Source organism: Ceratotherium simum, chromosome 17, assembly GCF_057802395.1.
Source record: "Ceratotherium simum simum isolate JZ-2026a chromosome 17, ASM5780239v1, whole genome shotgun sequence".
In the NCBI taxonomy this organism is placed as follows: Eukaryota; Metazoa; Chordata; class Mammalia; order Perissodactyla; family Rhinocerotidae; genus Ceratotherium; species Ceratotherium simum.
In genome coordinates, this window is record NC_141916.1 from 22,794,094 (window position 1) to 22,821,619 (window position 27,526).

Sequence of the window (27,526 nt, forward strand, 5' to 3'; positions counted from 1 at the left end):
CAACGGCTCTGACTAAATGCTGCCCCCTTGAGGCTAAAGATCTGCTTTCTGATGGGTTAAGGAAATTTTCAAACTATTTATCAAAGAAAGGAAGGGACCACGAAAATATTAACATTCACAGTGTTACACAGTACCATATGAGGAATGATTCATGTGTGAAGGACAGGGAACTGAGGAGCAACATATATAAAATACCTTAAATAGGCACATCCTTAAGTAAACTATTTTTATATATGAGAATTTGGCACGTTATCAGATCATGGGATTAACAGATATAGGTATGTTCAACAGGTGTTTTACATGCTCTTGAAAAAGACAAGTCTTTAGGTAAGTATTTATAACTTTCATTTTTTTCTTTTTTCTTTTTTCATTCTTTCATTTTTTTTTTAATATGCCAACTCTGTCTCATGCCTCCAGCACATATCAATTCACGAATGGTGGAAGAGGGGAGGGCTTTCAGACACAATATATGTTGCACTTTAACTTGCAAATATAACAGATTGAAAATGAGCAGCAACAAACAAAGAAATCTGCCTTGAAGTAGGTACAATTTATTTTGTATTTATATGACCTACCAGCTAAACAATACTGAGATACAAAATCTATGGTTATACAAAATCTATGGTTATGTCATTTACTTTTATATATCTTTCTCCTTTATTTGTTGCTATCTTTTTCTGTAATGAAATTAATACAGCTGATTAATAGGTGCGAGAGGAACAAAATCGGGAAAAGAAAAATGAAATAATAACGGTATTAGGAAGGATTAACTGTTGGCCATTTTCAGCAGGGACATTTCCCTGCAGTCTTTCCAGCCCTGAGCATTCTGCAACTCTGCAAGTCCCTTCTTGGGGTCCGGGTGTCTCCTTAACATCCCCAGACCCCTTGAAATGGTGGAAATAACAAGGTTTGGCTGAAAAATCACATTTAAAATCTTCTATTTCATCTACCCTTTTAAGGTACCAATTCAAACAGTGAATAAAATGGTGTTAAACCAAGGTGTAAAATGCAACTTTAAGAGTAGAGAGAGAAATTTAAAGAATCTGGGCAACAATAAAAATGGTTTTCTATTAGCAGGCTCTTAAGAAGGCCCAAGAGCCTACCCTTCAAAGAACACTTATGATGCCATCTTGAACAGCTCGTCATTTTTTAGCCTTTATAGGTACTTTAGCCTATATGGGAAGATAAAATATACCTGCACCATTATTGAGCACCTAACTATGTAGCAGGCACTGTGCTAAGCGCTATACATAAGAATCCTCATTTTTTATTCTCATTCTCACAGACACCATGCATACTATGTCTCTTTTTCCTTGCAAAGTTTTAAATTTCTACATGCCAACCAAACACCAATTTTAGAAATAAAAAATGCAGCTATTTCAAATAAACTTCATTCTTGAGGAGAACACATAAGTTTAGCTCACATTTTTCAGATTAGGAATAAAATGTATTAATTTTATGGCTTGAATTAGATGCATACATATCCAACATGTTAAGTAGATTTTTAGCATTAATGCCCTAAAATTATCATTTAGTGGAACTCACATCCTATAATGTAATAGTTCAAATAATTAAAAGGTCTTTCTAGAACTTTACAAAGAAATCTTTTAGAATAGTGGAGAAATAGGTCAAGAGCATAAGTTTTGGTTTCAGACACACACCCAGGTTTTAGTCCTGGCACCACCTCCTATTAGCTGGTGACCCTGGGTGAGTTATTTAGCATCTTGGGGCTTCATCTCTAAAATAGTGATTACAATTTTTACCTAATAAAGTTGTTGTGAGGATTAAATGAGAAAATGCTTTAGTGCAAAGTCCCTAGCACAGGTCCTAGTTTTAGGTAACATTATTGTCCGTTTTTTGTTACTTAGATATCATTATTGAATATAATCACACTGGAAGATTAAGGACATGAAAAATGAGAGTTAATGAAACAATTCCATAGTAATGGAGTTTTTCTCTAATTTGGCTTGGTCTATTATAACTATTTAAGATTATAAAGGAATCTAAGAGGAAAAAACAGACATAGGCATGTAAGCAACATGAATTGGGAAATCAATAAATTTAAGAAAAAATATAAAAACCCAACTTACTGAATGCTTACTAAATGCTAGACACCACACTATTTAAAAACATTTTTAGTATGTTTAATAAATGAAAAACTCAAACATGTAGAAGTTTGAGTAAAAATGATTTAGTTATTTTCCACCAAAACTCAGTATTTATTATCGCCATGTACATAATACCCACTAAAAAAGACTCAATCTATTTAGGTACCTTGAAATAGATCTAAGCAATACTAACATGTGAATTAAAATCTCATTACACCCCCAGAGCAGCAATGTCTAGCTTTATCCATCCATACACATGAAGAAAGATGCATATTAGTCGATGAACTGTTCTGAAGCAAGGGATTCTGTTCTTTCATCTTCCATTTTGCTGGACCCCTCACCTAGATTTGGTACCCATGCCAACAATGGCCATCACCATAAGCACAGAGAAGAAACCCAAGCCAGAAGAGTGCTATCAGAGTTGGCAATAGTTACAGAAGGTTTGGCTATGTAGCAATTAGGAAAGAGAGCATACAGGAGAAGTAATCCAGGAAATAGATGAGAGACAACTATTAAGTGAACCCCTAGTTTCAATGGAAATAGCATACAAGACTGACCTTAAAATCTTTACAGGCTGATTGGACCTTTAATTCAGTAGCACTGATCCTAGAAAACACTTTTATTTACTAAGGCACACAGAGATGGAATAGTAGGTATTAAAAAGGGAGTAGCAGAAACATGACAGTAGAGCAAAGGAATAAGAAACATAAAATTAAGAATATCAGAATAGCTGAAACAAATTGAAATTATAAGTAATAATACTTTTTTAAAGAATAAAAGCAACCAATTCAATACATAAATATAACAAGAACCACTTGATCAAGTTCTTATGGGATTCATCTTTTTTACAAAAGTACTGTGAAAAGAACCAAAATACATTCATGTCAAAATCAAATACAGAAATTCCCTTTTGGAGTACTCCTAACAACACCCCCTGCCCCAAATCCAAAAGGAGACTAAGTTACATTTTTAAAATTCTCCAAAAGATGTTAGATGACAAGTGCTTCTCTATCTCTGGTATACAAAATTACTAATTTGGGTCTATAACAAAATAGAAAGATTCTTTAAACCACGCGCAAACATTAACAATTGAAAACTATTTAATGGTACAAAAAACAGAAAAATAAAAGAGCATGACAGCTTGAGTACATTGATGAGCTGAAACAATTAACTTTCCAAAATGAGACATGGAAAAACAGTGCATTGCTCCCTAAAATCATATTTACAAATCAGAATTTTTGTAAGAGAAACGTGATAGTAGAATGACTTACCTGTGGGACCACATTCTGTACATATGTTGGTGGATGTTGCTGCTTTTGCTGAACAGCACTTTCTATTGCTACTTTAGCTACAGTGCTTGGATCTGCTCCTGCTGGCACAGCAACCATTGTTGCACTGCAGCCAGCATTGTTGGGGTCACTGATTGTAACAATTCTAACTCCTACTTTATTTGGAATTCCTGTGACTGTTTCCCTATCATTATCCTCTGCTGGTCTCTTTACAGTTTTGCATTCTGCTGTGCCATTTGTAGACCGAACGTCAGATGATAGGGCAGGAGAATGGGACACTCTTGATCCTGAGTGGGGAACTGCTATGATTTGATGCCCCTGTATAACAGAGGTTGTAGAATGCGGTGAGACAACTACACTTGGGCGTTGCTGAGGCACATCTGAATTCAAACTTGAAGCTAGAGGTCCATTAGGCAAATCAGTACCACTAAATTGCTGTGTTGCCACATTTGAAGCCTCCTGTATACTGCTCACAGATGGTGAACCACCCAAAGTTAATATGGGTCCATTAGAAATTCTTTCTAGTTGATCACCTTTGGCAGTATCTTGCGGAGTGGCATCTAAAGTCCCTTGTGGTTCCATTGGAGATATCTCACCATTTCCTACATGATTGGAAGTTTTGTGATTTGGAATGTTTTTGCTTAAATGAGAACCATCTCCTTTATCAAAATCACAGATTCCATTAACTAAAGGTTTTTTCAAATCACTTTTGATATCCTGCATGTCCATTTGTTCTGAGTTCTGTTTTCCAGATGCTCCATTCTCACCTAATTCTAATGATGGCCCATTACTGATTAGTGAGCACTGATTAGCCTCACTTTGAATTTTCCCTGAGTTTGAAGGAGGTAGACTCGAGTCACTATACTTTCTCCCATTTAAAAGACTTCCCACTTGCATTTCATTTTCCTTTGTATCCCCATTGCTGGTGTTCGTGGTTCCTCGTCGGCAGGACGGGTTCTCCATGACTTCAATTTTACGTTCATGAACATGTAAACCTGTTGCTTCTTTTGCTTCCTCCTCCTTTTGGCAAATTATCTTATCACCTTTGAATGGGGGAGTAGCAGTAGTACAAGATGATTGTCCAGCTGGAGATGCTTGAGTGGCTGGAAGCGTTTGCACCTGAAGTCCAACTCCTGCCTGGGTCCCGCTCATGGCAATTCCTGCTGGAGCAATGAGCTGAGTTGCATTTCCCTGACTCACAGTTGCAGTTGCAAAACTTGTATTTGGCACAACTGTTATGGTTACCTGGTTGCCTGAAGTCCCTTGGAAAATGGTTGCTGGGCTATTTGAGATCAATGGGCCTGGCAATATTTGTAAGTTCGAGATGGGCACAGTTTGCACTCCCCCTGTGGGTGGCATTGCACTTTGGACCAACTGAACATTTTGCTGCCCAACCAATAGCTGCTGAGCTGGAGTTTGCCCCTGCACTCCAAAACCTGCTGCTTGGTTATTGGCCACCTGGTATACCACCTGAGGGCTAGGAGCTCTTGCATTATTAGGGGGAGGAATCTGTGGAGCTGGGAGAATAAGCTTACCACCTGGAGTTGAAGGACCACGCTTTGGAAGCAGCAACTGTTTTATCAGACTCGACTCACCAGAAGCAGGCTGGCCAACTCCTGCATTCGTTTGCTGTGGTTGAACTTGCATCTGTACTTGTTGTGGCTGCTGAACTTGTACTTGTACCTGTTGTGGTGGGGGTGCTGGTGAATGCTGCTGCTGTTGCTGCCTTTTCACAGATAGCATTTGACTGACAGTAGGAGGTGGTCCCTGTGATTGAGGGGTGGAAGAAGATGATATGGCAGTAGGGACTTGGTTATTAGTCGCTGGGACAGGTGATGGTGAGGAAGATGGAGTTATGTTTGGTTGTCCAGTGAGCTGAACTGTTTGACCAGCTGGAAGAGCTGCTGGATTAGCGAGAACAATTTGGTGAATGGCTGGTGCATAAGTCTGACCTTGTTGAGCTGGCTGGCTTACAATCACTACACTTTGTTGGGTTGGCTGCTGTGGTTGTTGAATAGGTTGTGGTACTACCGTTGATGAAACTTGCTGAGAGGGGAGAGGTTTTGGTGCAATGTTCTGAAACCCTACCCTTGAGGGTTGTGGACTTGGGACACCAGCAATGGTAACCATTTGTCCTGTAGCTACCTGAAAATTCTGTACTGATGTTGCTGAGACAATATTGGACGCAGAAGTTGTTACATACTGTGGGGGTGCTATGATAACAGTATCTTGTGGCTGGCTACCAGCTGATGACTGTTGAGATGAAGTTTGCACAGGTTGGGGTGATGTGGTGATTAACTGTTGACCCTGTGAAACTGTAGAAGTACATGCTGGTATGTTCTGTACTCTGCCAAATATATGACTCTGTGGGACAGCTTGCTGAATTACTGTAACAGGAGTGCCGGAAGGTATCTGTCCCGGTACCACTGTGTGTAATGGAGACTGTTGTGGAATTACAGATGGATGGTGAAGCAATGTCTGGGAATTTACAACTGTAACAGGTTGTGGCCCTGTATTATGATTCTGAACCACAGAACTCTGAGCAGCTCCTCCTCCCACAGCAATACTAACAGGAACTGCTGTCTGGGGTATAGAATTCTGGATTACTGTAGCCTTAACCACTTCACAAGGAATTGGAGCTTTATTTTGAATGACAGTCACCGGAGCATTCTGCTGCTGGTGGGTATGAACTGAAGGATTTGGTGGAATTCTTGAAACAGTCTGTGCCACAGTATGAACACCTTGTACTGGAAAGGACATTTGTGTTGCAGTCAAATTTGAAGACTGGTTGGTAACAGGAGTCCTCTGAAAATGGTTTCCTACAGTTTGTGGTCCATGAGGGATTCCTGAAAATATAGGGGAAAAGTGAAAATTCTTATGAAATGACTGAAAAGCTGCATGTAGGAATTATTTTACTTAAAACAAGAGGAAATAGTTTTAAGAAATTAACATCTAACAACTTTGCATCATATGATAAAATAATAGAACAACCAAGAAATGCTACTGGAAAGACAAGGAACAGATACATTTTAAATGTATATACGTTTTCATTTAGTTTTATTATTAAATTAGTAATATTTAAAACACAATAAAAATTAATACCTGCAGGTGAAGGACTTGGAGAAACATCAGGAACAGAATCAACACGAACAACAGGAGTAGAAACTGGTTGCTGCTGATAGTACATCTGGATGGGAAGTGGTATAGCCCTCCGTTTTACTCCTACTACATGAATATGTGCCTGCCCGTTGTTACTGGAATCCTCCACTCTCTTCACTGTATGATTTGGAAAGACCGTTCTGTAAAGTACACATATCCTCAGTTTTGATAACTAGCACGCCAGCAAAAACACTAACTTCTAACAATGTTTACATGAACAGCAGCAGCATATTCACTGTTACTTATGTTTGAACTGGTATGATTCCTACAGTTATATTCTGCAAGGGTGGGAAGCAAAGAAAGAAATATACAAGAGCAATTCTCCCATTTTAAAAATCATTATTTATTAACATTGTTGGGTTTTAAACAATTCTACTGCATATATTAATACAAAAAACCTGCATCTGTGCTATGCCTATTGTATGAACTCTGCAAAACATCAAAAAGCCTTGCTATATGAAGACAGAGTATTAGTTATAGACTATTATTCAAGATTAAAAAGGACAAAAGTCATGTCTTTAACAAAGGAGAAAAAGTAGATAGGAAAAAAGTAAACAATTCCTTCCTTCTCTTTCTTTGATAAACCTCATAATTTTCAAATGCAAACACCAGATGTGATTTCCAAAATTCCCTTGTATTTAAACTTCCACCATACTACAACCTAACTATATGAAATTTGAAGTAGTGGAGATATTTAAAAGTAGATAGTTGGTATTTTCTCTAAAGAGCAAGAGGTGTTGTGAGTGATATAAATTAACTTTATTTAAAGTTAAGAAGTACACATCCTACCTAAGACATTTATAAAATCCAGTTGATGTTAGGATTCCACCACGAGCTAATTTACTGCAAGTTGAGAGGTACTCAGAATACATTTCTGCTCGAGAGACAGAACAATCTGGATTTACTTCAAAATGAGCATTAAGCCTAAAAGAGGAGAGAAATAAATGGCATTATGCAATATACTAATACATTATGCACAATATACATTATGCAATATACCATATTTAAATATACTAAAACCATTTGAAGGCAATGTTATAAACTAATAATCAGTAATCAAACTTTACTATCTCATATGTTATTAGGAAAAAATACATGCTAGGTTTTAGACGGACTAAGTCAAATAAAAAGAGATTAACTACTTAATCATACTTATTTTAGTATAAAATAATCATTAACAACTAACATAAAAATTGTGTTCACATCCCAGCAAGAGTGGGGTTGGTCTGTCTGCAACAAATATTCAACAACAAAAAGTTTAATTCAGTGAATATCCACTCAGGTTCTTGTCTTGTAATAATCAAAATATAACAGAGGTTCCCAAATATGAGCTACTGGAGATGTAGAAAATGGAGGAAAACCTGAACTGAAGTTAAACTTTCCTGGGCTCTTGGATCAAATTCCGTCAGGAAAAAACTTGCCCAAGCTTTCAACTACTCCCTAAAACAGCAATACTTCCCATGCTGCACACTCCCATTCCCCCACTTCAGAGACCTCTATTCCTAATCGGTTACAAATTAATTCAAACTTCAGTTTGTTTTTTTTTGTAAAGTGACTTTCATCTGTAAGTTAGAACAGGAGGCCTCATTATCCTTATAACACTCTTTCTAGGACTCCCTATTTACAAAACAGGCCAACTTACAGCTGTTTCTTATAAACTGAATCAAATAATTATTATGATAAAATAATCATAAAATGATTCTCTCCTCCTCCCCCCAGAACTGGCAGAAATGTGCGACTGGGATTTACAAGACCAAATCTATATCTAACACACACACAGTTTACAGTGGATGTGGTACATGATTATTTCCAACTTTCATAATCCTTTGAGTACTGAGTTTTCGAAAAGACTAGATACGAAAGACCTTTTTTGGTTTCAATGTAAAAGATTAACATTTCCAAATGTTATTGGAAGAGATTCAACAAGTATAAAGGGTCAAGGTGTAACAATATAGAAAATGAGGAAAAAGCAAATAATAATTTATTTAGAGAATAATTAGATAAATTTAAATAATTAGAGAAATTTAATACCATAATCCTGATTTAAGCAAAGTGGAAAAGTCTAGAGAAAATTGTCATAGGAACAAAGATATGAAAGCACCAAAAATATGGAACACAGAGTGACAGGAGCATGGAATGGGAGACAATTAATGTTACAGAATGGGAGAAAAGAGATCAAGGAAAGAAATTTTTAAAAGTAATACATCATTAGAATGTGATCTTATATTTCAATTTGTTAATCTTCTAAAGAAATTAAGTTGAAATTCATAAACAATGTAGAGGCGACTATCTATGACAAAATGAAATCTAACCAAGTCTACATTTATTTTTTCAGAAAGTGGCTGAGATATGACTACTTAGTCTTCTCAAGAAAATATTATTTTCAAGTTGCTTATTTCATTGTAGGCAGACTGGCTATTCTATCATTTGATTAGTTTCCCCTTACTACTCACAAAATGGAAAAATTAACTAGCAGTGAACAAGAAGTTTTGCTTTTGATGGAAAAGAAGGAACATTTAACAAAAAAATCTGGTTTTATTTTCTTAGTCAGTCCAATTCAGTTTTAAGAAAACATTAAGAAAAACAAATTCTATAATCTGACAAACCTTATTTTCTACAAAGTCAAAGAAATTTTAACACAAATTTTACTCTGAAAAGAAGTTAAGTGGTGTAACTTAATAAAATTCTAGTCAAAGACTATTTTAATTCTGAAGATTCTGATGAATATTTTTCTTTCAAATTATTTCAAAATACAGGCGAAGTGATTTTACATTGTCCTTTCTTTCTATAAGTGATATCCTACTCTAACTAAAAAGAAATACAGAATAAACATTCTGGATGACTGTTGAAATACATTTGCTTTTCTCTTTTGCTTTATTCTTTCCAAGGATAAAGCCTTAATAGAAATAAACCACTTACCACTGACAAGCAAACTTCTCACTATCTATTTCCACTATTCCTGGAGGTGGAGCAACATGCTGTGCTACAACTGCTCTGGAAGCTAAAGAAAAAAATACATTAGCTACATCATTTTTTAAAACTTAGTCACTATATGCTGAATTTAGTTCACGGATGCTGAACCAATTAATATTCCCACTGAATACCTTTTAAAAAGGTGTATAAACATAATGAAAATATACAAATTAGAGAAAGAAACTTATCATGGAGCACAAGTTATACTGGGCACTGTCTTAGATGCTTTTATGAACTATTTTTTAAACCTCACAATCATTTGAATAATAACAATAAAATGGATTATGTTGCTAAAATAAACTCTAATTTTCCCATGGGTCAGACACTGAGTTAAAAACACTTTACATATATTATCTTTCTTAATTCTTCTGTAAGATGGGTACAGATAAGGAAACTGAGACTCAAAGTGATCAAAATAACTAGCCCAAGGTCACACAGCTCAACACATCAGTAAATAAGCATCTCTCAGTTTAGTTACAGAAGCAGATTGCATCAGAAATAATAACTTCACTTCTGAATTTTAAAAATTAATATTAACTCTATAAGTGGCATATATAAAATTTCTTGGATAAGATGAACAAAAAGCTGAACTGCTATGTTATGTACAAAGAAATTAATGAAAACATGAAAAATACGAGATAATAAACTTAGTCATATAGTGACAATAAGTTATAAACATGAACTTTACATTTTTATAGATAAAATTATGTTTCACCATTAAATTAGCATTATTTTATAGTTTTTAAACTTATAAAATGTACCCACTTTTTTTCAGGTGACATTTTAGCAAAACTTCTCAGAACCCTCAAACACAATAAATGCATTTCTCAATTATTGGAACTAGAGGAGCACCACAGAATAGCCAAATCTTCGAGTGATCTGAAGCAATCCTAACCTTTGTTCGACGAGGCCACTCCAGGCTTCCACTGGGATAATAGCTGACAGAAGCCACTTAACGAACATGTACTCTCTGTATTAAGCCATTTACATTTACATTATTTGTCTTAATCTTATATATAGGTCTAAATTTAATTATCCCCATTTTGCAGATGAAAAAATTAAAGCTCAGAGATTAAGTTCACAAAGAAACACATGATGGAGATAGCAGAGCTGGGTGTAGTTGCAAAGCTTTCTTTAAGGAGTGCTCAATTTGAATCCAGGTCCGTCATATTTCAGAGGCTGTGATGTGCTGCTTCTTAACAGAACATAATAATTAAAACCAAAATTATTTTCCTGGTGCAACTCAAACTTATCTTTTCTTCTCCTCCTAACTTAATGACACTGTTACAGAAAATACCTTTCTAGGGCCTGAACCTATGTAGAAATCTTCTTCTCTTTTCTTCATCAATTGTACTATGAGAGTATACCCTACTCAGGCTGAAATCTCAATCAATTAACAACCAATTACTTGAAACATTAGAAAGTATGAGAAACCTTACCTACCATGCATAAAGAAGAATGATGCAGCCACAATTAAATTAAGAATATAAACAGGAGACATATAATTACTATAAAAGTGGCTACAAACTGAGAAGCATTACCCTCAGAATACCTGAAGACATTCCAAAGGATACAAAAGCACTTACACTTTAAGAGGAATCAATTTCCAGATACTCAACTTTTGTATACATTCCTTCCTAAAACTGCTTTGCCTAAGAACATCACCTCCTCTTTTTTATTTTTGGTGAGGAAGATCAGCCCGGAGCTAAAATCCGATGCCAATCATGCTCTTTTTTGCTGAGGAAGATTGGCCTTGAGCTAACATCTGTGCCTATCTTCCTCTACTTTATACGGGACGCTGCCACAGCATGGCTTGACAAGTGGTGCGTCGGTGCGCGCACCACCCAGGTTGGGACCCTGGGCCACTGAAGCGGAGCACGCGCACTTAACCGCCGCGCCACCGGGCCGGCCCCACATCACCTCCTCTTTGATAATAGCTCTTCTCCCACTGGAACAGAAAGTCTTAACTCTCATACATCCCTTACAGCATTGCAGTATTATGGTTAAATGCATGACTTGGAAGCGAGAGGTGGCTCTAGAGTTCTATCACTCACTAGCTATGTTACCATGGGCAAGTTACTTAACCTGTCTATAAAATGGGGAAAAGTAACAGTACATTGACCTCATAGGTTGTTATGAGGATTACAGGAGTTTATATGTAAGTCACTTAAAACAATGCCTGGCACACAGTAAGCATTATATAAATGTTAGCTATTATTATGGTGTCTAAACCTCTGGAACACCAAAAGGAGAATTAGAAACATTAGTGTTCACAAAGCCCCTTTTAACCAACGTATTACGGTAGGGCTTCCTGTCTATCCCAGTGTTTTATTTATTGTAGTTAAGGGCAATGTTGAGCATTAGAAATTGGGTATTCTGGCTCTTTGGTGTATTCTGAAATCAGATATATTATAGAGTGATGACAATTTTTGCTAATGTCCTTCCCTCCTGTATCCCTCAACTACTGTCAAAGAGTGCATTACTCGATTAGCAGACATTTGATCCTGTCCAAAACATCCATAAGACATTTGGTCCATGCCAAAAGGTCCATGGAGATGTTGGGTCCACTCCAAAAGGTCCTTGATATTTGGTTCTGTCCAAAACCATCTGGCATGGACCAACTATGCTCATGGACATTTTGGACAGAACCAAATACCAAGGACCTTTTGGCATAGACCAAATGTCTTATGGATGTTTTGGACAGGACCAAATGTCCTGCAAGGGTATTACTTCTGAGGCGAATCTGTGTAAGTAAAGTACAGAGGATAATTTAAAGAAATTTTGAAGGTGGTGGCATCTTAGTTCATTCAGATGACAAACTCATGGCAGGTTTAACTGTCTTAGAATTCTGAAGCGAGGAAGGTGTCAGGGGAATACATATTAACATACTTTCTGGATTGAAAAATAAAGTTGGACTTTTTCTAAGTAACAGAAAGTGAAGCTGATTAACCAAGATACTTCTGATAGTAAAAACTAACTTTATCAGTTAGGTTATGTGGCAGACATTTTCCATAATTGAATGAGGCAAATCTGTAGTGCCAGGTTTTGACAAAAATGTATTCAAAGCACATGATAAAAGTACTTTATCACAAAACATTGTATTGGTCTTGAAACAAACAATATTTCAATTTTCCTAACCCAGTGGTCCTCAAAGTATAGTCTCCTGACCTGCAGCATCAGCATCTCATGGGAACTTGTTAGAAATGAAAATTCTCAGGTCCGCCTGAATCAGAAACTCAGGGGATGGAGCCTAGAAATCAGCATTTTAAGCCCACTGGATGATTCTGATGCACTCTAAAGTTTGAGAACCACTGTGCTAACACTTCTCGAATATGTTAGGTTAAACAAGGTGCAACTAAGTAAAAGACTAGCAAGTATAACTTACTGTCATATCTTACTAATATTTTTTGATATATTTTTAGTAAACTTAAAAATAAATGTCTCTAATGACTGGGCAACAAATACTTTTGCAAGTCAAGTATTGTTAATTCTTTGATTTCAACAAAATCAAAGGAGGACTCAAGCTGTCAGAAGATCATTAAATATAATTTTAATAATTTTTGATAATTCTGCAGAAGTTCAAAGAATTGTAAGTTCTATCCTCATCTATTTATTGATGTGAACTAGATTTCCAACTTACAACCATAAAAAGGAAAAACAGAGATAGAATTGATGTCAAACTCAATTTCATTCTAGGAACAAAAAGTATTCATTCAGACACACACTGTACTAACACTTACCAGAGAACTAGGGAAAAAAAGTCTTGTCCATTTCATTAAGAGATGCATTTCCAATAACTCTACTTTTTATTTAACAATTATTTATAAAAATTTGTAATGTATTTACTATTATTTGAGGTACTGTTTATTACTAAAACTTATAATGATAAAATAAGATTTTAAATACTGAGAGCTTTACAGAATAGCAGGAAATTGAAAAACTTTAAAATGTCTACACTTATAGCTGAGAGGTACTGATAGGATGATGGATATGAGTTCAAAGAGAAAGAGGGATATTACATAATTTCTCATATTAAGCGTGTGTGTATTTTCTAAAAGTGTTGTAATTTTTATTTGAAAATGTCAATTTAATATACATAAAAAACATATTATTTGCAACTATTTAAACTATGATGAAAAAAACTTAGATGTCAACCTAAAAATGGGTGAAAGGTTACATAAGTTTTCACAGTGATGAGGGGAAGTGAGCAACAAGTTTGAAGATGACCATTCCATAAGAAAGCAGTATTGGGACCGGCCCGGTGGCTTAGCGGTTAAGTGCGAGCGCTCCACTACTGGCAGCCCAGGTTCGGATCCCGGGCGTGCACTGACGCACCGCTTCTCTGGCTATGCTGAGGCCGCGTCCCACATACAGCAACTAGAAGGATGTGCAACTGTGACATACAACTATCTACTGGGGCTTTGGGGAAAAAAAAAGGAGGAGGATTGGCAATAGATATTAGCTCAGAGCTGGTCTTCCTCAGCAAAAAGAGGAGGATTAGCACAGATGTTAGCCCAGGGCCAGTCTTCCTCAGCAAAAGAGGAGGATTGGCAGATGTTAGCACAGGGCTGATCTTCCTCACACACAAAACAATAAAAACAAAATAAATTAAAAAAAAAAATTAAAAGTTGTCATTCATGATGAGCAAGTAATAAAGTACTCACCAGCTCACAAATGAACTCTTTTAGCTCCTTAGAAGCCTAATCTCACCTCTATCAATGAATTACTACCTATATGAGCAAGCCACCAACTCTCAATTTTAATCTTGTCCATTTGCCAAATGAGGACCAAATTCTTAGGGGGGTTCATTTGTTAAGATCACAGGTCAGTGATAAGGCAAAAAATAGTAGCTTTCATCAAAATTACCCTTGAATATTCTTCAAATGGCCCATTATATTTCAGTGTATCACTGACAATTTATTAATTCTTCTAACTTTGTTGGACAGTTTCTCTATGGCCCTCCATTAATTTAATCTTCAATTTTTTCTTTGAGAATAAGAACAAACCCCCACTACGCACTTAACTGACAATATAAACTGCTTCATTTCTTTTCCAAGGTTGAGAAACTTAATATTCTGACCATTGAGTCCCCAATATGCACTGGCTTTTTTTTTTTTTTTTAATTTTATTTATTCATTTATTTTTTCCCCCAAAGCCCCAGTAGATAGTTGTATGTCAGTTGTACATCCTTCTAGTTGCTGTATGTGGGACGCGGCCTCAGCACGGTCGGAGAAGCGGTGCGTCGGTGCGAGCCTGGGATCCAAACCCAGGCTGCCAGCAGCGCAGCGCGCGCACTTAACCGCTAAGCCACGGGGCAGGCCCTGCACTGGCTTTTAAACATCTGTTGCCTGTGGGTGAAAGCTCATTGAGTAGATGCAGTCAAAATTACCTATTTTTTTCATGCCTTCTATTATTTGTTCAGTTCTGTTAGTTGAATTCAGGTAAGCTAAATGCACACATATTGCAACTCTACCATATACTTCAGAAGGATATAATTGAAATCAATGAAATATGTGATATATATTACATACTTTGCTTAAATAGAGTATATAATTTTGATACAAAGAGTTAGAGTAGAAGAGAGATGGGGACCATGATTAAATGAGAGGAGCACAAGATAGCTGGAGAGACATGATGAGAGTGTGAACTGGCAACTAAAGAGGCCAAAGTATTTAGGAAGACTCAACAAGATTTGGTGATTAAATGGATGTGGTAAAGATTATGGATAATGAGATTTTTGTTTTAAGGGTAGTGGGGTGAATGTATTTCTAGGCTGAAAGGAAGCAGGTAAAGAAAGAGAGGTTTAAGACACAGGAATGAGGAAACGGGAAAGACTGAATCAGAGTACAGATTAAGAAGAAGTTAACATCTCTTCCTGAGACAAGGGGAAGTTGAAGGAGAATGAGTTCAGATGCTAATAAGTTTGTAAGTGAAGGGGTAAGAAGTTGAAGAAATTCATACCACACGGTCTCCACCTTAACTGCAAAGTGAGAGATAAGATCAAGTGAGAAACGAGCACCCTCCATTAAAAAAAAAATACAAGAGAAATGTCTTGGGAATGGTGAGAGGTGGGAAAGCAGGCGAGGTGAAAGATGGATTGCTTTTGTTAGGACAAGTGAAGGTGGAGAAGGCACTCTACAAAAACGGTGAGAATGCTAAAATATAAAAATGACTCATAATGAGCCAGGAGAAAGAAGTCCAAGGACTGAAGAGAATGCTGGTTATTAGTCAGGTCTGAATTCTAATAAAGAGTTAAACAGAATTGACCCAAGAGACCCTAGGAAGGGTGCACAAGTGCAGGTATACATGCTTGTATGTGTCTGTGTATGTAAGCACATGTGTTTGATCCTAGGCTCTGATTCTGTGGTGTTTGGTCCAAAATTTAGAAGTATTAGAGGGTATTACACTTAGGTACTCTGATGACCACCTGAGAGAATTATAATGTAATATATGATTAATCTATTCCCAGTATATCAATTTCCAATGACCAAAATTACAAATAAGAAGCCCATTGGGGCACTTCTTATTGCTCTCACAGTTGTGAATATCTAATCCCCCACACTCTAAATCCTTCCCAACTTCATTTCTCTATTATACTATTCCTCTGTGCTCACCTTGATCCTGCTGCTCCTGGAATGTATAATATCTAGGACATTAGAAGTACATACTCAAGTTCTCCTTTAGCCTACTCGACTGTAAAATATCAGTTCCCTGTACTGCATATTTAAATTTATCCCTAGTATTAAATCTTACACACCAATAATCATACTGAAAAAGATTATGTAAAAACACTAACCTGGGGCAGATGCTACATGGGTCTGGGTTTGGACTTGCTCTATAGCTTGTGGCCTAATTTCAGATAAAACTTGATGACTGGAACTTGGATGTTCGACGAGTTTTATTGCAGCTAGTGCATCAGGGCCAAACATCTGAATATCCATAGAAACCAGACACACTAACATGTCTAAAATAAATTAAAAACCAATAGTTATTAATCAATAATATTATAAAACAATGACATTACTGAAAAACATGCTATACAGAATACTGCTTCTCAAATGCCAGTCTATTAATTATTGTACATCAGAATTATCTGTGGATCTTTTAAAAAGATTTTTAGGCTCAATCTCTGAAGACTGATTTAGTAGCTCTGGAGTGGGGGTTAGGTATCTTTATTTTTAAAAAGCGTCCCAAGTGATTCTGATGGGTAGCCAGATTTAGGAACCACTGATAAGAAAAGTGACACCTTAATTTCTCAATAATACTTTTCAAGCCAAATCGTTATTAACTCTGATTTTAGTGTTTATAGCAAAGAAAGAAATCATTTGAACCACTGAGTAAAATGCTAACATGATATGCTTTAGTATGTTTAAAACTGACAACCCACTAAGGAGGTAAGAGTCCACTGATTTTAAAGACAGTACCACTACCAGCAACTTCTAGGAAGAGAAGGAAGTTTGTTTCACTCAGCTTTAGTTGCTTAATAGTAGCAGCTGACCATTTGAAACAGAAAGACCTACTCCCCAGAAAGTCACCCAGCAGTTTTGTTGATTTCAAATTTGATATATAGTAATAGAAATAAAGAGAAGAAATAGGGATTACTGACAGCCACATACACCTTGGTCTCTAAATGATAGAATTTTCTTGCTCATCTAAAACAGGCAGAAAGAATAATGCAAACAAATGTCTCTGAAAGTATAAGGACTCCCCAAAATAAACAATAAACCCCAAATATCAATTGTGACTTTGTATAGCACCACAATAAATATTTTTTCCACAATAAAGGGAATAAATGTTTCTTTGGTTTGGTCTTACCTATGCTCTTTTCTACTTTTGCAATTTTTGTGCAAGCTACATCTCCCATTTCTGTGAGCATATATAGCACCTCGAGTGTTGAGATTACGAGCAGCACATCAGGTAAAGTGAGATGACAAATGATCTCTCTGTATGAGTCCTGATCGACATATTCACAAATCAAAACACCATTATCTTCTGCTTTGCAAAGATTTCCCAAAATTTCCATGCCTGAAAAGCATACACACACAAACATGTATTTGTTTTCCAGCAGATGATAAAAAGTTTACGTACTTTAGACAATGAGAAACTGAAGTGAGCACTTACCCCTCATCTTTAAAAATCTATCCCTTGACATTAGGCATTTTGTAACAGTATGAAACATCAGATGAGTAGTTTTGAAATCAACAGGGTCCAATAAAAGCTGGAAAAAAGAGGACATTATTGGTGACGTAGGCTTCTTCCAGTGCTGTATATTTCAAATTTAATAAAAATAAACAGAACAACCTTGCATAACTTTGAACGTTATTACTGTGAGAATGAACATCACTAAATTTGGACCATCATTTCAAATATTTCTTTTTTTCCACAAAAATGTGTGATACTTCTATAATACCACTTTAGGCAAAAACTATATATAAGCATTTAATATTGTAAATATGGCAAATATAATAATGCCACATCCTAAAATTTTACAGTAAATATTGTTGCTAACTATAACAACTTTTTAAGTTACTGTTAACATGCTTACCTCAGCTGCAATATTTCCTAACGTGTCAAGGCCTAATTGCCTTAGAGAAATAAAATGACTATGTGCAGAAAGTAATAGGAAACGAAGACAGGTACGATTAGCTGCCAAGAGCTTAACATTGCCCTCCTCAAAGGAAAGATTTCGCAAAATCACTGCAATCTGAAGTACCCGTTGTCCTTCAATATCATTAATGCCCAGCTTTCGAGGTGGATGAAATAAAGATTCCCAAATCCATTCTCCTGATGTACCTTCTACAACAGAAAATACATATTTTACTTAAAATGCTATTTCATTTATTACTACTGATATTTCAAAGTTACTTAAAATTTTTTCTCATTGACTTACCATGAGACTTGTTTCTGTCAGAAATGAGGTCACGTACTTCATTATCGTCAACAATATCTTTCCAAAACTGTAATGAGAAATCACTATGCTTAATTCTGACAATCTGAAACAACTATTTTATTACTTTAAAAAGTCACACATACTATAAAACTATAATATTCATACTTTTTTTTAGTTCATGTAGATATCATTATAGTCTGTATATTTAATTCTTTGACATAAATGCTTCATTTTCTATAGTTTAAGGTACTTATACAATAAACTATTATTATGGACAAGGGTTCTTAGTCTGGGGTCCACAGATCCCTAAAAGGTCTATGAAAGAAATCAGGGCATCTATGAACTTGAATAGGGAGAAAAAAATGGCATCTTTATGTTCATTAACATCTAACTAAAATTTAGCATTTGCTTAGCATTTTCTCCAACTGTGAATGTTAGACAAGAAACCACCGTAATATTAACAGTATCTGTGACACTGTCACCAATATGCATCACAGATATTTTCAGATCACTTTACAGCTATGGAAAATATCTAGAAAGAGTGTTTACGCTCATTAGTACTGGGAAATTATAATAGTCATTAATCCCATTAGTAAACTGTGCACAATCACAGTACAGTTATGCGTTGCTTAACGACGGGGATACATTCTGAGAAATGTGTTATTAGGCAATTTTGTTGTTGTGCGAACATCATAGAGTGGACTTACACAAACCTAGATGGTATAGCCTACTACACACCTAGGCTATATGGTATAGCCTATTGCTCCTAGGCTACAAATCTATACAGCATGTTACTGTACTGAATACTGTGGGCAACTGTAACACAATGGTAAGTATTTTTGTATTTAAACATATCTAAACATAGAAAAGGTGCAGTAAAAATACAGTATAAAAGACAAACAATGGTACCTGTATAGGGCACTTACCATGAATGGAATTTGCAAGTCTGGAAGTTGCTCTGGGTGAGTCAGTGAGTGAGTGAGTGGTGAGTGAATGTGAAGGCCTAGGACATTATTGCACACTACTGTAGACTTTATAAACACTGTACACTTAGGCTACACTAAATTTATTAAAAAATATCTTTCTTTCTTCAATAATAAATTAACCTTAGCTTACTGTAACTTTTTTACTTTATAAACTTTTAAATTTTTTTTAACTTTTTGACTCTTGTAATAACACTTAGTTTAAAACACAAACACATTGTACAGATGTACAAAAATATTTTTTCTTTATCTCTTTATTCTATAACCTTTTTTCTATTTAAAAAATTTTTATTTTATTTTTTTGCTTCTTAAACCTTTTTGTTAAAAACTAAGACACAAACACACACATTAGCCAAGGCCTACACAGGGTCAGGATCATCAATAGCACTGTCTTCCACCTCCACATCTTGTCCCACTGGAAGGTCTTAGGGGCAATAACACACATGGAGCTGTCATCTCCTATGAAGGCATCTCTGATGCCTTCTTCTGGAATACCTCCTGAAGGACCTGCCTGAGGCTCTTCTTGACTTGGTGTTACTCTTTTCAGAAATATGTCCATGGTAGTTTGCTTGGTTTGTTTCTTTTTTTCACCATAGATTTGCTTATAAGCAGATAATGCACCATGGACATTCCTCTCTATTAATGAAACAGTTTCAGTGTTGGGGTCCCTGTTTTCAAACTTTTTAAGAAGCTTACTGAGGTCTGCAAAAGCTTCTGCTAAACCCTTCACTGTGAATTTTCCTGGGGATTCTTCTTTTTCTTCTCCTGCAGTTTACTTTTCTCTTGCCTCTTCTTCAGCTAAATGTTCCTGTTCCAGTTCTAACAACTCCTCACTAGTCAATTCCTCAGGAATCACCTCTAGGAGCTCCTCAATGTCATCCCCATCCACACCCAGGTTAAAGTTGTTTGCCATCTCAACCAGAGCCTTGTTTATTTTTACAACCTCCTCATCTTTGGCAAATCCTTTGAAGTCATAGACGAATCTCTTGAGTATCTTCTTCCAAATGCCATTCATACACTCCCCAGTGACATCATCCCAAGCCCAAGCAAGGTTCTTGATGTAGTCACAGATGCTGTAATCCTTCCAGAATTGGATCAGTGTCTTCCTAGTTGTAACAATAGTCTGGGCAAAGGTCCTCCACGGGTAGTAGGCCTTAAAAGCTGCTATAACTCCTTGATCCACTGGTTGGATCAAAGAGGGGGTGTTTGATATTGCTTTGATATTGGGACGAAGATCACCTATTAAAGGAGGATGTCCAGGAGCATTATTAACATTAAGGAAAATCTTGAAAGGTATGTCATTCTCCAAACAGAACTTCTCCATTTCGCTGGCATAGCAATTCAGGAGGGCATCTTGGAAGAGGAGTTGGGTCATCCATGACTTCTTATTGCTCCTGTAGTACACCGGCAGTGTGTGCTTACTGATATGCCTGAAGGGCCTGGGGTTCTCACTATGCCAGATCACAAGAGGTTTCAATTTGTAGCCTGCAACACTGTCCCCAAGCAAGACTGTGATCCTGTCCTTAAAAGCCTTGAAACCTAACACTGACTGGGCTTCCTTAAGGATGAAAGTCCTTTCAGGAATCCGTTTCCAGAATAGGGAGGTTTCATCCATATTGAATATTTGCTCTGGCAAGTAATTTTTCTCCACCATCAGCTTATCTAGAGTTTCCAAAAATTCTTCAGCTGGCTTCACATCAGCACTCGCAGACTCACCACTCGCTTTTACATAATGTAACGAATAATGATTCTTGAATCGTTGAAACTACCCAGAGCTAGCAGTAAATTCAACACCATAGTCAGGTCCAGCCTTTTCTTCCAACATCGCAAACAAACTTTTGCTTTGGTTGTGATCGTCACGGTGCTGAGAAGGATACGATTCTGTGTGTGGTCTTCAATCCAGGTCATTATAAGTTTCTTGATGTCCGATTTGGCCCTTCTTGAATTTTGGATAGTCTTGTTGTGTTCAATGAAGCAGATCCTTTAACAGCTTTTGTCACTTTGTTCTTGTTCTTCAAGATCGTAGCTATGGTTGAATGGGACATGCCTGACTGGCGAGCAATAACCATCACTAATTTTCCACCTCCATAGTCCTTAATCACTTAATTTCAATTCCAGGTCAATCACTCAACGTGGCCTCTTACTGGTAACATCAGCACTGGATGTTGTACGCTTAGGGCCATGATAAACAAAACAACAGGAGATTAAATCAAGCACAAGAGAAAACGATGCAATTAAGAAACACGATACACATGAGATGTATGAGGCTGCTGCTGGTGTAACATAGCATACTGTTTTACAGTAAACTTTTTTTTAATAAGTAGAAAGAGTATATTCTAAAATAACAATAAAAAGTATAGTATAGTAAATACATAAACCAGTAAAATTGTCATTTGTTATCATCAAGTATTATGTACTATACATAATTGTATGTGCTATACTTTTATATGACTGACAGTGCAGTAGGTTTTTTTACACCAGCATCAATACAAACATGTAAATAATGCATTGCGCTATGACGTTACAATGGCTACGACGTCACTAGGCAAGAGAAATTTGTCAGCTCCACTATAATCTTATGGGACCATCATTGTTTACACAGTCCGTTGTTGAGCTAAACATCGTTATGCGGCACATGACTGTATTCCTGTTTACAGACACTCCTGAGACATAGCTGGCTAGTTACTAAGTAAATCTACATCTAGAAAAAAATCAAACAGTAAGCGGTGAAGTTATGTGTACCCAAATTGGTAACCCAGATATTTAAGTTGCTTTCCACTATTCCGTGCCTGTTTTTTGATCCATATGTGAGAGGAGATAAGCCAAAATCCACTGTTTAATGTTCTTTTTCAGGCTAAGAAACAAATGCCTTTATACCGATATACTGATACAAAATGAACTTTAACTTCTAGTTGTCTATGCCATTTAAATGTATTATCTTGTTACTTTTGTACTAATAAAGAAGCACATGGGCTATTAGTTCACTTTTTATTTCTAAACATTCTGGCATGTGTATTTCAATAGTTCTACTTTATTTTTTGGAATTAAGGTTCTTTTGCATTTAAAATCACTAATCTGAGAAAAGATCCACCACCAAGAGGACCCACTGCACAAAAAACTCATGGTAAAAAATGTTTGGTAACAATAAAAATGAACTAGATATATGAATAAAAAGGACAACGTTCAATAAGCAAGAAAAAAGGGCCACAGGGAATTCAAATAATAAAGATATCAGACATGGAATTTAAAATGATCATGGATAATAAAGAAATAAAAGATAAGATGGAAAATTTTGGCAAGTAAATGGAAACTATAAGAAAGAACTAAATAGAAATTTTAGAACTGAAAATAAGAACTCAAAAGATGGATTTAACAACTGATTAGATACAATTCAAGAAAGAATTAGTTAACTGGAAGTGACAGCAGAAGAAAATATCAAGTTGGAAGCATAAAGAGACAAAAGGATGAATAGTAAAAAAGCATGCAAGACACAGGGCACACAGTGAAAAGTTCTAACATAAAAATAATTGGAGTTCCTGAGGAAGGAGACAGAAGGGGTAGAAACAGTATTTGAAGAGACAGAGCAGAGAATTTTCTAAAATAATTGAAAGATGTCAACCCACAGATGTAAGAAGCACTGTAAACTCCAAGAAAGATAAATAAAAATGTGTAGAAACATCACAAAATTCCTGGCAAGTAAACACAAAGAAAAAACTCTTAAACACAAAGAGAAAAAAAAGACAGATAACCTTGAAAAGGACAACTAAAATGACAGCAAACTTTGTAAAAGAAAAAATGGAATCTAGAAGACAATGGGATATTTTCAAAGTGATGGAAGAAAATATCAGCCAAACTAGAATCTTTATACAGTGAAATGTCTCTTCAGGAATGAAGGTGAAATAACATTTCTGACAAATGAAAACGGAGACAAATCATCATCTGCAAACCTGCACTAAAGAAAAATGCATGAAAAAATTGATGTGGTTTTAACCAAAAAAAATATTGAATGAATAAAATACTTTAAAAATGTCTTACAGGGTAAAAATATATATAAAATTAAAATCTAGGAAAAATACTTGGAAGAAACTTTTGCTCAGGCCATAATGGAGTCTCTCATACTGCAGCAGTCATTGTATCATAAACCAATACGTATTAAACAATTGTTTTCAGAGACTGGACAACAAGCAATGCAAAATTGTAATAACTGAAAGATGCGAAACAAACAAGATGAGCCCAATGATTGCCCCATTTTTTACATGGACACTCTTTCTATGCTATGAAACAGGGACAATAAACCCAAGAGATCACAGGGACTGCTAAGCTGAGGAGACTGATCAGAGGTCAGCAAGGCCAACCAGCTAGAATTTGAGAGCAAATTTGCAAAAAAGGAGGGGCAGGGAAGAGAAAGAGCTCCGTGAATCTAGAGGATACCATAGCTAAGTACTAAACTATGCGTGTTTATAGTCAAACTCCAAAACACCAGGCAAAAAAATAAACAGAACAACTGCTGAGGAGCTATATAGGCATACCTTGCTTCACTTTTATTGTGCCTTACAGATACTACGGTTTTTTACAAGACCCTCCACCAGCAAAAAGATTACGACTTTCTGAAGGATTAGATGATGGACAGCATTTTTTATCAATAAAGTATTTTTTAATTAAGGTATGTACATTTTTTTAGACATAATGCTATTGCGTATTTAATAGACTACAGTATAGCGTAAACATAACTTTTATATACATTGGGAAACCAAAAGAATTTGTGTGACTCACTGTATTGCAATATTTGCTTTATTGCAGTGGCCTGGAACTGAACCTGCAATATCTCCAAGGTATGCCTGTAACTGAACAATTACCAAAACAGAGAAAACTTATTATATATCCAGCTACTTTAGTAGAAATCCAAAAATGGCCACGCCTCAGGAGTAGAGATAAATTAGTCCTAGAGTAAAGGCTAATCTATATCAGTCATAACAAAGCTTAAAAACAACATTCTAAAGGATCAAGATCATCCATATATCAATTAAAAAGTATGCCAGAACAAAGTTCAACATTCTTGAAAGACACTAAAATCCAGACACCAAGTAACGTAACACCCTCAATATCCATATCTAATAAAAAATTACTAGATGTACAAAGAATGTAGGAAACATGACTCGTAACTAAGACAAAAATCAATTTCAACAAAAATAGATCCAGAAATAATAAAGATAATGGAATCAGAAGACAAGGACTTTAAAACAACTATTGTTAAATATGCTCAAGGATTTAAAGGAAAATACAAACTAATCAGGGGAAACATGAGACAATATAAGAGAGAATCAAATGGAATTGCTAAACCTGAAAAACATATTATCTGAGATGAAAAATATGACTAAATGGGCTTACCTGGAGAAGAGAAACTAAAAACATAACAACAGAAACTATCCACAATGAAGTACAGAGAAAGAAAAAAAGGTCTAAAAACAATGAACAGAGCCAGAGTGGCCTGTGGAACAGTATCGTGGTCTAACATATGTATAAACATAGTTTCAGGAAAATTGGAAGAGAAAGAATAAACACTTTCCAAATTTCACGAAAAATACCAAACCAAGAAGCTAAATAAACCCCAAGCAAGAAAAGCAAAGAAAATCACAACAAAACACATTAAAAATCAATGATAAAGAGAACACCTTAAAAGCAGTCAGAGAAAACATTATACACAGAAAAACAATAAGAATGAAACTGACTTCTTGTTAGTAACAATGCAAATCAGATGGCAATGAAATGTTACCTTTAAAGTACTCAGATAACACCCTAAAACATACAATTTTATATCCAGCAAAAAAAATCTTCAAACATAAAGGCGAAATAAAATTTTCAGGAAAATAAAAGCTGAGAGCCAAAACTCAAACATATCAATAGTTTCATAAAGTATAAATGGTCTGAACACGTTGATGAAAAGGAAGAAATTGCAGAAAAGGCACTCTGAGGGAAGGGGGAAGCAAGACTCACTATAAGCTGTCTATAAGAAACACTACATATAAAAGCATAGATGAAAAACATAAGGACAGAAAACGATACATCATGAAAACATTAATCGTAAGAAAACTGGTGTAGATACATAACATCAGACAAGAGACTTCAGGACAAGGGCTATTACTATAGGTCGGGGGAATGTTTCATAATGATAAAAGCTAAATCATCAAGAAAATATAATAATCCTAAATGTATATGCAAACTAATAATAGAGGTTCAAAATACATGAAGCAAAAATTGACATAACTGAAAGGGGATATAAACATTCATAATTATAGATGATAATTCCAACACTCATCTCTCAGGAAATCATAGAACAATTATATAGAAAAGCAGTAATGATACAGAAATCTTAAACAACACTATCAACCACCTTGACTTAATTGTTATCAATAAACAGTACATCCAACAACAGTAGAACACACATTCTCTCAAGTGCGCATGAAATATTCACCAAGAAAGACCATATGCTGAAGCATAAAACAAGTCTTGATAAGTTTAAAAGGACTGAAATCATATAGAATGTCTTCTCTGATAACAATGAAATGTGATTAAAACTCAGTAATAATAATGACAGTAAGACTGACAATAAAAGCTAGTTTGAAAAAGAACAGTCAGAAATTAAACAGCACACTTCTATATAACCCATGAATCAAAGAGGAAATCACAAGGGAAATAAGAAAATATCTTGAACTAAATGATAATGAAAATACAACATAAAATTTGTGGGATGCAGCTACAGCAGTTTATAGAGGGAATTTATAGCTTTATACACTAATCTTAGATAAGAAGAAAAGTTTAAAACCAATGGTCTAAGATTCTGTTTTCAGAAGCCTGAAAAAGAGCCAAGTAATGCATAACAAAAGTAGCATATAAATCAAAAGTAAGTAAATGGAGATGGAGTTGTTCTGTTGTCCCTGCATTATCTAAGAAACTAGGAAGGACTAAAATTATAATCTCCAGTGTAATCAATGAGAGAACAGAAAAAGTGTAAAACTAAGTAGTTGGAAAACTGAGTAATAAACAATACTCAGTGAAATCAATTGAAAAAAAAATAAGACAGGAGAAAGGGAAAAAAACAAAGCCGAACAGATAGGACATAGAGAGACCAATTCAAAATAGGGTAAATTTAAACACAATTATAGCAAAATCACATTTAATGTAAATGGAATAAATGCACTAATTTAAAAACAAAATTTTTCACACTGGAAAAAAAAAGCCCAAATATACGTTTACAAAAAAAATCATCTAAAATATAAGGATAAGAAAAGTTGCAAGTAAAATATGAACCATATAAACACCACCCAAACAGAAGCTGATGTAATTATACTGATATAAGACAAAAAAAAAAAGTATACTTAGAAGTAAAAAGGACACTTTATTATACGTTCAATTGACCAGAAAAATATTACAACTGTATTTGTGTGCACTAAATAACATGGATTCAAAATGAAAACACAATATTATACAACTATAAGGAGTTTTTAACATGCCTCTCTCCATAAATGAAGAAATAAACAGAAAAAACAAACCAATACTGATGTGGAAATATGAATATCATGATTAACCATGCTGGCCTAACTTGACATATATAGAAATTTATACCCACAACTTCAGAATATATACTATTTTCAAATACACATGGAGTGTTTATAAAATCTGATCAATGCTAGGTTACCAAATAAAGGGTGAAAATATGTCCAAGGTTTAAAATTATAGAGTATGTCCTCTCTGAACATAGTGAAATTCAGTTAGATATTAATAAGAAAAGGGAAACTAGAAAAAATTTCTATGTTTTTAGAAATTAAGAAAATTCCCTTTTAAATAATGCATGTATCAAAGAAGTCGTCACAAAGAAAATTAGAAGATATTTTAAACTGAGTTATAATGAAAACATGAAATATCAAAATTGGAATAATAAAGTTAAATGTGTACTTAAAGGGAATTTTATAGTTTTAAATGTATGTATTAGAATGTATGTATTAGAAAAAATAAAAACAAAAAACAATGATGTAAGCACCAGCTCAAGAAGTTAGAAAAAGTGCAGCAAATTAAACCCAAAGAACATAGCATACAGAAAGAAATACAAAGAGCAGAAATAAGTGA

General features: G+C 35.3%; 1 protein-coding gene across 2 annotated transcripts in view; it reads right to left on the reverse strand.

The window, feature by feature from the left end:
* The window catches only part of ARID2 (AT-rich interaction domain 2), a 159,359-nt gene that overhangs the window by 40,490 nt on the left and 91,343 nt on the right, over positions 1-27,526 (reverse strand). Inside the window, exons 7-17 of one of the 2 annotated variants that reach the window (XM_087442525.1) lie at positions 18,420-18,486; positions 18,075-18,325; positions 17,651-17,747; positions 17,345-17,554; positions 16,326-16,493; positions 9,476-9,557; positions 7,346-7,480; positions 6,500-6,696; positions 3,380-6,243; positions 772-884; position 400 (exon numbers count right to left, since the gene is read on the reverse strand). In XM_087442525.1, the coding sequence (XP_087298651.1) occupies position 400; positions 772-884; positions 3,380-6,243; positions 6,500-6,696; positions 7,346-7,480; positions 9,476-9,557; positions 16,326-16,493; positions 17,345-17,554; positions 17,651-17,747; positions 18,075-18,325; positions 18,420-18,486 (4,185 nt within the window). The remainder of the gene's footprint in view (positions 1-399; positions 401-771; positions 885-3,379; positions 6,244-6,499; positions 6,697-7,345; positions 7,481-9,475; positions 9,558-16,325; positions 16,494-17,344; positions 17,555-17,650; positions 17,748-18,074; positions 18,326-18,419; positions 18,487-27,526) is intronic. The other variant, XM_004428922.2, reaches the window with a different exon arrangement.